Source organism: Pistacia vera, unplaced genomic scaffold (assembly GCF_008641045.1).
Source record: "Pistacia vera cultivar Batoury unplaced genomic scaffold, PisVer_v2 Contig800, whole genome shotgun sequence".
Classification (NCBI taxonomy): Eukaryota; Viridiplantae; Streptophyta; class Magnoliopsida; order Sapindales; family Anacardiaceae; genus Pistacia; species Pistacia vera.
In genome coordinates this window covers 443,442-458,968 of record NW_022196669.1, presented here as the reverse complement: position 1 = coordinate 458,968, position 15,527 = coordinate 443,442, and the positions used below count along the sequence as shown (strand labels likewise).

Sequence of the window (15,527 nt, the reverse complement as noted above, 5' to 3'; positions counted from 1 at the left end):
CTGGGTTATGGACCCAGCTGTCCTTGGTGGTCGCAACATCATTGCAATTNGCCGATTTTCCAAGGAGAGTTCTACCCAAGCCCATCAAAAACCTATGGCCCAACCCAAATTGTTGAGTTATTGGAGTGGGTTCCTATCAATTGGTATCAGAACATGATCCTACGCACGCGTGACAAACTAACCTTGGGCCCGGGCTGCTACCCCAAGGAAAAGGGTCTGCGAAATCACCCAAGGGGTAAAGAGGTCGACGTGAAGCCCACGCAGCAGGGCCCAATGGGCCCCTCGAGGGGTAGAGAAGGAGAGTTGCTGACAGGCTTCTAGGTGAAGTAAGACCCAAAGGGAGGGCAGTAAAGGCCGATGAGGGTGAGGTAGCCGATGAGGGCGGACACTCTCTGGAAAGAAAGACCAACGAGGGCATTGGATCTCGAAGCATGAGGGAATGTTAGGATCCCACACTGAAAGGAAAAAAGGGTGGGCATATGGGTTATAAAGGCTTGGGACCTTCCCTTGGCAAGCCGGTTTTCCAAAGAGAGTTTTACTCAAGCCCATGAAAGACCTATGGCTCAGCCCAAATTGTTGAGTTATTGGAGTGTGTTCCTATCAAAGTCCTCATGACCTCTAATAAGAGTGGTCATTGGAGCTCGTACCCAACTAATAGTTCCATGGTAAAAAGAAAAAACTTGTATCCTCAACTAGCCTTTGGACCTCAACCCCATAAGCTTTTTTATGGTAAAAAAAGATGCTACATAAGCAAATCCTTTAATTTTCTTTTCTGATGTAAATATGCTTGCACTTTGTTGATGTGCAAATTGCTGAGCAAGTAAACCGCAGGGGAACACTAAAACTCATTAACATTAAATAAAAACGTGGTTTATAAGATTGAAAGCACGAAGTTAAGAATGTCAGCTCAATCCTCTGTTTAAAATAGACCTGGTTCATCCCGGTTTGATTGCCAGGTCTGGTGTATTTACAGGATTGACAAGTACAACTAGAAAACAACAATAATATTCATAACTATTTTTGCGATCACAATAACCTGAATCTCCCCAGAAAATGCGGGTCAAGAAAATTAAAAGTCAGAAAATCAAAGGGAACTTAATTTATTATCCATGAGCACCAAAGAAGCATAACAAAATGCTTGATCCTTAGATATGTTAGTTTCCATGGCATGCAGTCCTTTGATGATACAGCATCAAACCAAATCTCCCTTAGATGAATCTCAAAATTTAAGAGTCCAAAAACACAAATAAATATGAACTTTTACCTTTAATTTTGCAGCATCCACAGCATTATATCCTTCCTAATAACTCCATCAAACCCACCTCTTTTGTAGTTCAACCTCGACATATCAGCCCCACTGTTGTAGAGATGCCTACACTGGGTTATGGACCCAGCTGTCCTTGGTGGTCGCAACATCATTGCAATTGAAGGAAAGTGTTTAGGTCGTATATTTGTTAACGAGGTGAATAGATGCCTGTCTGAATCCTGGTTTCTAGATGTACTGATCCCATTAGTTTTTGGCTTGGAAGATTGTGTTACTTGGTTGCTCATGTTCATGTTTGGACCAGAACCATGTATGGGTTTCTCTGATGAACCACGGATTTGAGCAGAAGGCTTCATCCGGTCAAGCCATCGCAGAATCCAGTTACCAAGATTTCGACCAACTTCTATGTCCCTTTCTTGTATCTTCCGGTGAAACTTGAGTGCCACATCAAATACAGCACGTGTTCGTCTGTTGAAAAAATGAAGAAATATGAAAGCTAGTTTGTAACAACAATTCTGGCACTTCAAAACTGGTGGTGGTAACACATTGATTATTTTTCAAAAAAGTAGAAGAAAAATTACAATTCCTAACGGTAATTAACTCAGCATTGGTAGTACAAGAACAGCAATACAACAGGTAAGCCAGCAGAAGGAATGCAATGTTCAGTAATATCATGCTAAAATAGCCAAGGGTTCGAGTAGTCCAGATTTTTTTTTTTTTTTTTTCATAATGCAAACCAAATTAATTCATGAAGTCCAAAGCACCAAAATGCTTACACTAATTTATGCAGAGAATATCACAGATATTATATTTATTCAATTTCTGGATGACCAAAAAAGTGCTTCTTGGCTCGTCATTGTTGTGAAGTTAATATAAATGCCAGCCAAATACACTGTGAAAACTCTAAACTCAAACATCTAATTATAAGTTCCAAGCCACTACCTAGCTAATTGGGCAAGCATATGAACAGAAAAAAAGGCTCTCTACAAAGTCAATTCCAATCTTGTGACGCTCAAACATCCAAAAGCAACTAGATAAATCAAAGCCCATTAAAAAAACTCCCAATAAACTTAAGCCAAAACATCTCACTTGAAAAGCACACACCATCGCTCTAGCCAAATGATATTTAAGCTCATTACAGCAAAACTAAAACTAAAAAATGATATTATTATCAGATTCAAGGAAAAGTCCCTTTCAAAGATGCCTGATTGTTTTTCATATAAGAAAACAATTTGTTATTAAAAAAACTTTTATTTCAATAGACGGCATGGCACTCACAGAGATGCTTCAAAACATGAATTAAAATTTATAAAACACCATTGGAGACTCTGTGCAAGTTAAGAGAGAATACAAGGGGATCAGAGGGATAAATTTCGGCTAAATAATCCTAATATAACTCATACATAACCAACAAAAGATACAAGCTTTTATGTAATTTAATAGCAAAGATTACTCCCATGACAAATATAAACACACTTCCATACAGAATCACTAGAATAGCTCATGTTGCTAGCCTCCTTTAAGTACATCATAATTAATTCTTCCTAAACCACTTCTTCCTAATTAACTTAACCTAACTTGGATATCTTTAAAGTTGGCGGCCGCACCTTAACTGAGCCTAAGCACAGCTAATTCACCACCAACCTTCCACTTTATCCTTATGAATTACTACACTAGAGGTAGTTCTCAACATTGTTATCATCACCATCATGTTTCGCTTCTCATTCAAAAATCACAAGCTGTAATTATTCACTTGCAGTTTATCAACAAAAGCTAACAACATTCCCACAAATAGATGGCAATACTAATTAATAACCTCTCAGTGTGAGAAAAGGTACACTTATTTTCTGGACATTCATTATCAAAACTGTCTTTTTTCAATTCCCATAAATTGAAAATTTTTAAAATTTAAAATACCATCTACACGTTCCAAATTTGCCATTGCCATAAATATCTTACAAAATAGCTGGAGAAAGAAAAAAGATCATGCAAATAGAAACTCACTAACTTTCCTCCAAAACAATACTTTATTTTCCATTATTACAAAACCAAAATCCCTAATTGCTCACTGATCATCAAAATAAAAATAAATGAATAAATAAAACCCACAACAGAAAATCAATAACACAAATCAATGTCCGACAAAACGATGAAAACTCAATCAGAAAAAGAAAATAAAAAAAAAAGTAAACCTGTGAGCAAACTGGCGTATCTTAGGGTGTTTTTGGCTTATAATGCGACGCTGAATCTTCAAAGCGAGTCTGTAAGTCCGTTTAAGCCCCAAGAAATAGGCCGTCGCCAAAGTGATCTCCCATACCACCATTCTCTCGCACTGTTATTTGTATCGTTAACGTTCTTTACAAGATTTTGTGTGTTTGTGTTTGTGTTTGTTAAAATTAATTTCCTATTTCTTTTGGTTAGATGATTCGTTTTCCGCAAGTAAGAAATCTTGTTTGAAGCCGCCAGAAATTTCGACACTCACTTGCTGACGGTTTTGGTTAGTTTTCTGTGAGCCAAGTGCAAACATCACTTCCCGTGGGATTCATCACAACCGTTGATCTCTACCTCTCGATCTATACCGTTGAACTCATTGAAATTCGGGCCTATTTGGGCCGATGTCATCGAGCCCATATCAATTTCGTCAACTTTATAAACCTATTTTACTACGTGGAAACATTAAAATTCTAAGAATTTGTTTTTTTTCATACTTTGAAAAAAAATTAATTTTCTAATCAAGTTAATTTTGTGAAGATTTCACATGGACTGAAAATAAAATTTTGAAAGAAAATTTCTCTAAAAAATTAGTTTGAAGAAATTCAAAGATCATTAGACGATAAACTGAAGTTTATGTTGTTGATGATATCGCGCAAAACTAAAAGTTTGGCAATGTTGTTTCTCCAAGAAGCTTAATAAATATATTTTAAGCATTATATTATATCGCAAATAGTTTTTGAACCAAAATGATCACGTGATAGAATATAATAGTCCGATAAACATGTTTCATTATGTATTGTGTGGATTTTTCGTTATGATCATTAACATTATTTTCTCCAATCAGATATATAAAGAAATAAGCGTTAAATTATGATATGTTGAAAAGCCTTTTAGCTGGGCTTCATTTAAGCAATTGAGTAAATTCAAAATTAGTCTTGTATATGGTGAAAATCGGAATTATAAAGAGGTTTCATATGTTTCAGAAAGAAAAAAGATAATACAAATTCTTACATTTTCATCTATTTATAGTAAGCCCTGGTTTGTGTTGGGGAAAATGCAAAATGGACATTGGCTTGAAAATTTGTACATTTTTGTTAAGATGAGGATAGTATCTTTCACCCTTTGAAAACCAAAAACATTTAATCTTTACCTTTTAAAACACTTTGATGCGTCGATGGGTTTCGTTTGGTATGTTGAGGATTGTGGAGGTCTTGTGGCATTGCTAGATGACCCATGACACCTATGAGGCTCATGGCATCGTTGGAGGATCTAGATAAATGGCCTCGTGTGACATGATGAGGTAATTTGACCTTTGATGAGGCAGTTACTTGAAGTGGAATTCTACCCATGTGTGGAGGCATCGCTTATTAAAGGCCTCGTGACAATGACAAGGTCAAAAAATTGGACCTGTTGAAGAAGTTGTCTGAAGGTTGAATTCTACTCACACGATGGTTGGAGGCTATCTCCACACCTCTTGACGACATTTGGAAAACAACTCCAGCTTATAAAAGTTCTCGAGAAGTTGGATTTACCGCCTCTTCGGAGAGGTTTTGGAAGGTAAGAAAAAAAGAGAAAAAACAAAATTTAAACCAAGGTTCAAATATACCCTTAATAAAAATTGAAACTCAAACTCGATCACCCTCCATCAAGTATTAGTGAAAGATTAAAGGGGGTGAGCACTTAAAGGTGCACTTTCAAGAAGTGCAGTTAGTTAAACTAGGGTTGTGTTGTAATCTCCTAATTTTTTTTTACATTTTGTTCCTACATCGGAAAAGTTCGCATTAGCACCCGCAAAAAAAGGTTCCATTGTTGATGCTAGTTCTTTTTTAAATTGCAAAAAACATACAAATTGTTTTGAAAAGAAAAACTTTTAACCATGTAGGAACCCCACCCCAAGCTTTAATCAGTAGATGAGACCCGGGGCCTTATAGGTTTAACCGGCAAAAAGTAGAAAAACCGGTCCTCAAAATTACAAATACAACCCCTGCTCGTTCCAATCACTCCCTCTCACATTCCAACACTGTCTCCCTCAGTTCGGTGATTTCGTAACTAAAATACCCCCCGAACCCTCCATTGGACCTCACTGGCAATCCCCTACCGTAAAACCCACAAAACCCTCGACCTTAATGCTCGCCAATCGTCGGCGTGACCACATTTAGGGTTTTTGTGATTGTCTTTTCCGGTCGTTCCAAGCGGCTGAAATCACCCTTGACCCATACAGTTGCCTCATCGGCATTCTCCCCACCAAAAACCCAAATCCTTAAGGCTAATTGGCCGTCGGACGTCACTGTGTCTATAGGGGTTGTTCCTTGACTTGGATTTCAAACTATATTAGACTAATGTGTATTTATCAGAGATGTGTTTATTAGATTTTAAATATAGGATAGCGGTTAAACCTGACAAACCGGTTAGACCGGTTAAACCGTGACCCGGTCATCAACCAAGTGTCAACACAGGCCGAGTGCTTAAGATTGCTTTTAAAATGCGATAACCTCATCTAAATAGGGATTTATAAAAATGATCTAAATTAAATCTATTTCTATGTTTACCTTATTTCTATCTTCTATCAAATTAAGCAAATCTATATTTACTAAATTAAAACAAAACGTTAAAAAGAAAATAACAAACAGGGAAGTAGTTTCCAATTAGAGTGGTTGACAGAAAAGGAGGTAGCACTACCACCTGGGTTGAAATTTATGAGTAATTAACTGGCCATCCAACAACTAAGGTAACTAACCCTTACTATATATAACGTCTCTCAACAAACAACTCTAACATTCTATTATGTATCTTAGTCAATCAATTAATTTTTTTTTAAATTAATACCATCATATCATTTTAATTCCTATAAATTAATTCTATATAAGATACTGACTCATGCGTCTGCATTATTCATAAATAAATAAAAAATACACTAATTTGTATTTTCTGTTTCACGGGTCCGACTCAGTCTCAGCAAAAGCCATAAAGCTCCTCCAACAACAGACCGGACCACTTCACTTTTTTTTTTTTTTTAAATATTCCATTAACTGAATTATTATTAATAATTAAAAAAAACCCAAAATATATAACAGAAATATAAAATATAGAAAAATGTGATGGTGCCGGTAATGTAACGGTACCCCAAGACCAGCAATAAAAAACAAGCCACGCTTACCTGTTCTTACCTCAATAACTCAGAGGTCAGAGCACAGCTCAACAGCAGCTCGCTCTCTCGCTCTCTCTCTCTCTCTCTCTCTCTCTCTCTCTCAGCCATGCATAGACAGTCTCTAGGCTCGCCGGTTTCCAAGCTCCACAGCCATGGTGGTGGAGTTCCTAAAGAAGATTCTCGTGTAACTGAACTCGTTTCTCCATCTTCTTCTTCGTTCACCGACGACGACCAAAGCAAGACGACGAAGCCTCGCCGCTTCTCGCTCTCACCGCCGCCTTCCTCATTGTCATCTCACTCTAAATCTGAAAATCTCGTTCACCTCATTCCTCTTCTCACTCTCTTTTGCTTTCTTGTCCTCTATCTCTCCTCTCACTCTCCCTCTCAATCAGGTAATTTTTGTTTTGTCAATCGACGGCTTCGTTTTAATTAACTGAAGTTTTGTTTGATTTTTTTTTTTTTTTTTGGTTGTTGCTGTTGTGTTTCAGATTTGGCTCAGTTTAACGGATTCAAGCGGCTTTCAACGCACACAGGTATAAATATAATGCAGGATCAATTCAGCTTCATTTTTGGTTTCTGAAAGTATTTTTATTGTTTTCGTTAATTTATTTATCTGTTTTCTGATTGTAGATTCCAGTGAAATGGAAGATGTCAGCCGATATGTTGAGCTGCGGAGAGGCGATTTTTTGGCGATTGGAAGTCTGAGAAACTTACAAGAGATTGAAAAGCATGCTCCAAAATATCGCCCCCACCGAAAAATCGCCGATTTTTAATGCACATTTCCTGGTTCATAATCTATCCCTTTGCCTTGCTGGCTTGCTCCAGCTCCTTCTTATCACTCTCGCACGTGTGCTTACGTCTGACTATTTTTTTCACGTGTGAAATAATATGAATTCATTTGTTAGGAAACCATTTCGCTCAATTTTATGGCGCTTGTTGAACTGTTTTTTTGTGTAAATTTTGTGGAGAGAAAGGAAATAAATAAAAATAATGAACATAATTTGTTAATAATTTAATGTTAACGTGCGCTTGAGAGGGAGGTGGCGTAAGTTAGCGGTAGTGATTGGAATCCAGCTGGATGTTCCGACCGTTAGTTACTGCAACCTCGAGTTCGGAAGACAGCTGGAATGATGTGGTGGTGGTGGAACAGAGCGCATTAACAACTCTTAAAACTCTCCTCTGAGACTAATCTAACAGTCAGATGTAGGCTCGTTTGGTGATGCCTCCAGAGTCCAATTACACGTGTAATTTATAGTATTGCATTTTTAATTTAAGATAATTAAAGTTGTTTTGCATTATCATATTTTATTTTCCATGTTGATTATTCGTGAATAAAATAATTTTAATTTTTTTAATTTAAGAAGTACAAACGTGAATCTGCCACCATAAATTGTACCTAAATGCCTTGTTCAGTTCTGTCTGACGAGTAATTATTTAGTATTAAATCCCTTTATTAATTATGGTAATTATTGTTATTGGAAGTCAAAAGTTTCAGGTTTTGGAACAAGGTAACTTTATGGTAATTGGTGAAGAGAAATTTTCAACGTTTTGATTCTTTGAATGAATTGATTAACAAGTAATATATTAAAAAAAATAATAATAATTTTTTAGTTTCACGAGAATTATATACATTGTTTTCCCTTATATGCTTGTACACGTGTCGAAATCTGAACGCAGTACTAAAGACAACGCGATGACATAAAAAGTGTCGGTCACGGTGGAATCTTTAACCTCGGGTTCTCATTGTTTTTGACTTTTGACAGCGAATGATCAGACCACTGTAATTCCATGATGATAATCACATGCCACGACATTGTGACAGGTGTCATTATAGCCCACTACATGTATCATGATTTAAGTGGAACTTTTATTCATTGGACCCACCACAAAATATGACATATGCAGTAGGTCCAACGGAAATAAGAAAAAGAAAAAGTGTTTTCTAAAGGCGATGATGATAGATGCTTATGTACTGTATCATGTCCATTATTGACCTTCCGTTGAGATGAGGTGCGTGTGATGGACGGTGTGTGATTGGGTTTGAAAGTTTATAACTTAGCTTGTAAGGTGTAAATGGAAGAATAATTTTTAATGTAGTAAATAATTGAGCATATAATTAATGATTGTGGATCCATCCATCAATAATGATGATCATCATCATCATTAATCCAAGCCAAACTAACACGCCACCTCACACTTTCCTTTTCACAAATTAATTTGATGGTTTTGGATGACGATTTCGTGGGCTCCTCCATCACGAGTGGAGCTTAGCTTAACGACATCTTCTCGTGAATATGCCATGCTTGTTTGATGCTCATAAAACATATTATATCCTTGGTAAATTTCATTCCCTAACCTAAATTTAATAAACCAACAAGTAAATCCCCAATAGCTAGGGTGTTCGGTTCCGAGCACCCTACATTTTTTGAAGGATTCGAAACCAACAGTTCCTTGAAATTTAGAACCAAAGGTTCCAGTTCCTAAGTACCCAGAACCGGAACTTGTAACAACGGTTCCAATTCTGGATATCCTATAAAATTACAATGACCCCCCAAAAATTTTTAAAATGGCAAAAAAAAATCCTTAAAAACTTACAAATACCCCCCTATCTAGTACTTGTTAACAAAAATAAAATTACAAATTATAAATTCAAAATTACAAACTCCATTACTTTGTAAAGATAGATTCTCAAAAGTCAAACCAACTTACTTTAAATGTTATGAAATATAAATATAAATGTATTCACATTACCTTTTCTACAAAAGTTTTTATTAACTCCTTACTATTTAATTTTATTTTATATTAATCTCGATTCTCGGTTTTGGTTCCAAAAATTTGAAATCGGAACCTATCCGTTGACGGTCAGTTTCGACCAAACCCCGGATACCCATTGATTCCGATTTCAATCGGTTCTTTTAAACACCCCTATCAACAACTGCATTAGGGTATAATTGATAATAGCCCGAGGATAAGGTTGATAGTACTAGTAGTAATGTATTTGATAATTTGACTCTTTGGGAGTGTTTCTGGATAAATACTTTCTATTCAAATAATTTAAAGGCTTTCTACAAAATTATGGAAAACGTTTTGTCAAAAAATATTTATCAATCATTTATACATATATTTTAAAAAAAACAAAAAACACTTTAAATAAGAGTGTTATCTAGAAGAGTATAAACCAAATTCGTCTACAAAAATACATGTAAAGAACTTAATTAATCCCAAAAACCAGTTGTGTTCAAAATTTCAACCAAAGAAGATTAACTTATAATAATTATTTGAAAAGGTTTCAACATGTACCAAAAATGTGTTTGACAACAAATCCTCCATCATGGGCTCCCAAAGGCTTATAAAAAAAAATAATTAAAATTACTCAGGGTACGTTTAGTTTAGAGAATGTTGTATTATTAGGAATGTTATATTAATAGAAAGATAGATTAACTTGAAGATTACTGAAAATATTTAAGGAAATGTGTTTGATTGGTTGAAATAAATTAGTGAATATGTTATTTAAATTATTGAATTGCTCTCTTATTTAATATTATTCTTTAGATTCTTATATAACCCCTTATATTTAAAAATTTAGCAAAAACAACCTCATAATAAAAGTTTTGAAAATCAATTAATGCACCCCCACCAACCCAGCCACTGCTAGTTGTCGGCACCCGACAATCCAATGGCACACAGTCAACTGGAAATGGTCTCTATGCGTCACTCTGACCATTTTCGGCCATAGATTTGGTCAGAAATGACCATATTATGACAAATTTGGTCGAAAAACTGCCAGATCTAATTTGGTCATTTCTGACCAGAATATACCTGGCCATTTCCAGCCAAATCTATGGCCATCTGACTATTTTTTGCCATCAATATGGTCAGAAACGGCCATATTGGAGACTCCTGACGACAGCCGATGGTTGTTGGCCAATTGTCGACCGTGGTGGCTAAGTGGCAGTGATGGTCTGTAATTTGTTTTAAATATAAAGATATTATTGTTAAAAAACTTAATTAAACAGGGGTAAAATTGTAATGGCAAATTAATGTAAATTGTTTTTAAAACAAGAGCATAATTGTCCAAAAATTTTATTAATAAGGAATAAAATTGTAACAAAAATAAGATTACCATGCAATCTTAAAATACTTAAGAAAATGAAAATAATCAAATTACCTCTTATATTATCAACAGTGATTACTATTAGTTTTGAAAACTTACCGAAATCTTATATTACTTGACAACCAAATATGATAATCAAGTAATATAAGATAATATTACCCCAGTAATTCAACATTATCTCCAACCAAATACACTCTAAAAGATATTCAAAATTCCTATTTTATTAAACTTATTTATTAGAAACAGCTATACTTATTAATTAAGAAATGTTTTGCATTTTTCATGATTAGCTATTATTAAATTTTTTACAACCTTAATACTCACCCTAACACATCCTTTTGCAATAATAATTTTTGGTATATATATGATGGCCGAACTTTGCTGGCTTGCTACAGCAAAACATTGCGGTATTTAATGACACCGTCAAAACGGTTGCATAGATCGCTGATTGATGGTGAGTGCAACTGTGTCGGCGGTGTCGACTCACTCGCTACCAGTGACAGCAATCGGCCAGCGCCGCTAGTTGTTACGCGGCCACTCCCTGCTCCAATTTAAACTTTTCTCTTTTTTAATATTTTAGTTTAAATATTTTTAATAAAAATATTTATAATTTAAGTTAATTCAAAGATATTTTATTAAATTAACCTTTGTAAAAACTGTTGTTGAATTCTAATAGGTAAAAAAAATCTACTTTTAGATTCATTTTATAAAACAAATCACTTCATAAATCAGCTTGTTATATAATCACTTTTTAAATTAGATTAAACTTCATATCCAAGTGGTATTAAAGATTGTTTAAAGCAAAATCTAAACCTAATCTTTTGGTGCTTTATTTTGTACATATGCTTCTTTATGAAGACATATTGAATAAAATTTCTAAAAAGATATATATTTTTTAATAAATGGTATCAAGCATCAAGCAAATCTTTTGTCCGACAAGAAAGCTTTTACTTATTGGAGAAATTTTTTAATAAGATAATTATTTCACTAAATAAAAAATATATCATCACAAAATTTAATAATTGGAGATAAACTAAAATAAATACTATTAATTATTAAATTGCAAATTGTGATATATAATGGTAATAGATAAAAAGGGTTTGATTTATTTATTATTATTTTTTTTTTAACTGTAACCCAATGGTGATAAATAGAGTTAAAAAAAAATCATCCACAAAGTCAGAAAGTTTGCGACAACACCCCTGAAATCACGATTTGATTGAGTTTATGTAACGAAAATATCTCAAAAATCTTCTTAAAAAAATAAACACTTTTTTTAACGCAAAAGACTAATCATGTTTAACAAAAGGAATTACTTGTGCTGTAAATCCCCAGGAAAATTTTATCCAATAAAAAATTTATAAATAAAGCAATAATTATTTTGGGAAAAAAGTTTTTCTCTTTTACATTTCCCCCCTTCATTTATCGTACAAATATTCTAAGGTGAAGAGTGAAGACCTGAAAAGATCTGGACAAAAGCATTCCTAGAGTCCCACATGCACATGAATATTACAGCAAAGTAGAAAGGAAATTATCAAAGCAGAAAGGAAATTATCATGTCAGGATCATAGAATCTCGAGAGAAGAATTCACATACCATGATAATTTTGGTACTTGGATGACGTGGCATACCCTTTCCATGTTTTTTCCTGCAATTCAAAACCATGATAATTCATAGGCTGGGACTATTGAAAGTATCCAGAAACTAGAAATATTTAGTGAAAATACCATCTCCAATTTTTTGTTCAAAGTGTCTGCCGTGAGAAAGTTTCCAAGCAGTGCTATCTGCATGAGTTATATGTTTCTGTTTAATCAGAGGGAGACAGATAGATATGAGAAAACCCTGCATTCAATATTTTCAGTACCTTTTCGCCCAGTTTGAATGGTGGAAGTACCTTGTAAGGACATGTGCCGCAGCGAAAAGCGTCTCCTAGTCCACACTACAAAGTGAATAAATTTATCAAACTCAAGCTACCGGAAATATGCTGCATAATATAAGAATTTAGGCAAATTTAATACTTCCAAGATTGTGAGAAAGATGACGAATGATTTTCAAAAACTCTGGTAATTTTAACACTTCTAAATGCTCCTAGGATACCGAATGACAAATGATGCTGATAGAAACCCATTCCAACAACTCAAACAATTAGGCTAGGCAATGGGTCTTTATTGCGCTTCGGTAGAACTTTTTTTGAAAAATTGGTTTGCTAAGAGAGGGTGCCCAAGCCCTTTATAATCCACATGCCCACCATTTTCCTTTTCAATGTAGGATCCTAACATTCCACCACGCTTCCGCAACCGACGTCCACGTTGACCTTTTTTGGGGTAGCAACCCAGGCCCAAGGTTAGCATGCCATGTACGCGATGTCCCGTGGGTACAGGATCATGCTCTGATATAAATTGATAGAAACTCACTTTAACAACTCAAACAATTGGGTTGGACAATGAGTCTTTCATGGGCTTCGATAGAACTTTGCTTGCAAAACCGGCTTGCCAAGGGAGGGTGCCCAAGCCCTTTATAACCCACATGCCCACCCTTTTTCCCTTCCTCGGATACTCCATTAAGGCTAAAATAACGCTCCACTTTGAAGATCCATCCGTACGGGCCTTCGCCTCTCCACTTTGAAGATCCATCCGTATGGGTCTTCGCCAGAGAATATCAGCATTTCCAGTTTTTGTCCACCAACTTTGCTCCGATTCTGGCCACTGTTTCCAGACCCACCTGCACTGTTTGGATGTTCTCCTTCATGAGAGTGGATATTTCCCGACGAATGAATTTCTCTCCTACTAGCTTCTTCTTCGTCTTTCCTTCGTATCCAAGATTGAATCTCGACCATCAACTCTCAGATGGTGCCCATTTCAACGCCCATTACTCAAACAATTGGGCTGGGCAATGGGCTTTTTATGGGTTTGAGTAGAACTCTCCTTGAAAAACCAGCTTACCAAAGGAGGGTGTCCAAGCCCTTTATGTCCCACATGCCCATCCTTTTCCCTTCCAATGTGAGATCCTAGCAGATGCCTTATGATATCCTGAGAACAGCACAGCCAAAGACAAAATCAATGACTAATATTTTTGAATCATTTCTTTTGCATGAGTTTTCACTTGAATGAAACCCTGCTAAACAAACAAGCCCGTTTTGTACTTCATCTGGACCCAACAATATGAGAAGTGAGAACACTATGAATCTACGGTAATTCCCATGAAACCTCTCGGGTTCATTTAGGCTTTTGAAAACTGTTGGGTGTTGGTAAGATTTCACGAAAATTCAGGGGAGGTCTCCTGAATTAACCTGAATTCTATGCTGGAGTGATCATTTGAGGTTCATCATAACACAATTGGGTAATTATGGAAATTCATGAAGTTTTTGGTTTCTTTTATTTACTTCAAAGAAAGTTTAAAGAAACTTAAAGATTTACACATACAACATAGAAATACATGGCAACCAACCTGGGTACCTAGAGATTCCAGTGAGAGGAAACTTAATAATCAATAACCAAATAAAACTTCATAAAAAGACATACATTACCACGTGCTGATTGAGGATTGTTCAGCTGATCCATGGAGAGTCCTAATTTCTGTACTATCTCCTCAGCCTCAGCTCTCCCACAAGTACAATTTTTGCAAGCTTTCCTTGTGCTTCCAACTTCACAATCACTAACTGCACAAACAATTTATTCAATGCACGGTACATAATATACTTGCAAATTTCACACAAAAAGAAAGTTCACAAATCAGAAATTTTGATTTTTGCTATCTTACTAGATGGGAGCTGGGGTTTCTTCAAATCCTCTTCCGTTAAGAGGGCTTCTTCATCAATCAAATCATAGTCATCATCGATCTGAACTTTGACAAACTTGAGGGGCCTTCTTTATTGGAAAAAATGATCCAATTTTCAGAGAAGGTTTCTTACCCTTAACCTATGAGAAAAGAGATAATATAATTTCAAATTGTAATTTGTAAAATAAATTATTCAAATAATCATACTCTCAGCCAAATGATAGAAACGATGGCAAAGTTTTGATGTCCTGATATTCATCTTGTTGATGGAACTATGGGAAGTTGGAACCTGGTGCAATGCTTCCCAAGCTCATCAGCATGATAAATAGAATATCAAACAACAAATTCTTAACATTTTAAACAAAGTCAATGGTAGAGATTTGCACACACCAACTAACATTTTTGTCTTAACATCTTGAACAAGAGAACAACACAAAAGGAAACTAATGCATACAAATAAATTATCTTGGGTTAACAAGAAAAAAAATAAACGGAGTCCATTGATTAAGGACACAGGAAGAGAAAAGAGAGCAGTAATGTCACTGTTTTTTTATTCAAACAATTGAAGTATACAAGTAAAAGTTGAGGAAACATTATAATAGTTAAAATAGAGAAGGTGCCCATCTCTTCAAACGGAGAATGTCTGTCAATCCTTTTCTTGTCAATTTAATCCTTAACCAGTAAGGACTCTTTTGGATATTCGATTACAAACAGAACTTCACAAAGCAGAGGGAAAATATAATGTCATTAATAACATCAGGTGAAAAAGAAACTCATCCCAAAAGATTGACCAACGTCAGGTGGTGCAAGTGATTTTAGTTGAAGACATTATGATTATGTGTCTAGAAATCCTACTAACAATAACTTGTGCTCAAGAACAGAGACTGCCTGTGAGAAAGTCCATATGAGATTGCCAAGAGATCAATGAAAAAAACACTGCAGAACATTTACCTTAGCTGCATCCTCTTTATCACATTTTATGTTCTTGTAAACCACAGTTATCCCACCAG

General features: G+C 35.4%; 2 protein-coding genes and 1 pseudogene across 2 annotated transcripts; 1 reads left to right on the top strand and 2 right to left on the bottom strand.

The window, feature by feature from the left end:
* Positions 1–1,007: 1,007 nt before the first annotated feature.
* LOC116117210 lies at positions 1,008–3,767 on the bottom strand. The gene is made up of 2 exons (XM_031403244.1): positions 3,457–3,767; positions 1,008–1,732 (listed from the first exon to the last, which is right to left on the bottom strand). The coding sequence occupies exons 1-2, from the start codon at positions 3,585–3,587 to the stop codon at positions 1,267–1,269; spliced, it is 597 nt and encodes a 198-aa protein (XP_031259104.1). The 5' UTR covers positions 3,588–3,767; the 3' UTR covers positions 1,008–1,266.
* A 2,910-nt stretch (positions 3,768–6,677) lies between these two features.
* On the top strand, positions 6,678–7,948 carry LOC116117248. The gene is made up of 3 exons (XM_031403284.1): positions 6,678–7,018; positions 7,115–7,159; positions 7,257–7,948. Exons 1-3 carry the CDS (start codon positions 6,733–6,735, stop codon positions 7,397–7,399), a joined length of 474 nt encoding a protein of 157 aa, XP_031259144.1. The 5' UTR covers positions 6,678–6,732; the 3' UTR covers positions 7,400–7,948.
* A 4,380-nt stretch (positions 7,949–12,328) lies between these two features.
* LOC116117226 overlaps positions 12,329–15,527 on the bottom strand; it is a 13,971-nt pseudogene continuing 10,772 nt past the window's right edge.

Bases quoted from the DNA above. Each gene is read 5' to 3' on its own strand.
- LOC116117210 (XM_031403244.1), bottom strand. From the start codon at position 3,587: ATGGTGGTATGGGAGATCACTTTGGCGACGGCCTATTTCTTGGGGCTT. The intron at 1,733-3,456 runs GTTTACTTTTTT...TTTTTTCAACAG, and splicing joins ATACGCCAGTTTGCTCACAG to ACGAACACGTGCTGTATTTG.
- LOC116117248 (XM_031403284.1), top strand. From the start codon at position 6,733: ATGCATAGACAGTCTCTAGGCTCGCCGGTTTCCAAGCTCCACAGCCAT. The intron at 7,019-7,114 runs GTAATTTTTGTT...GTTGTGTTTCAG, and splicing joins TCACTCTCCCTCTCAATCAG to ATTTGGCTCAGTTTAACGGA. The intron at 7,160-7,256 runs GTATAAATATAA...TTCTGATTGTAG, and splicing joins GCGGCTTTCAACGCACACAG to ATTCCAGTGAAATGGAAGAT.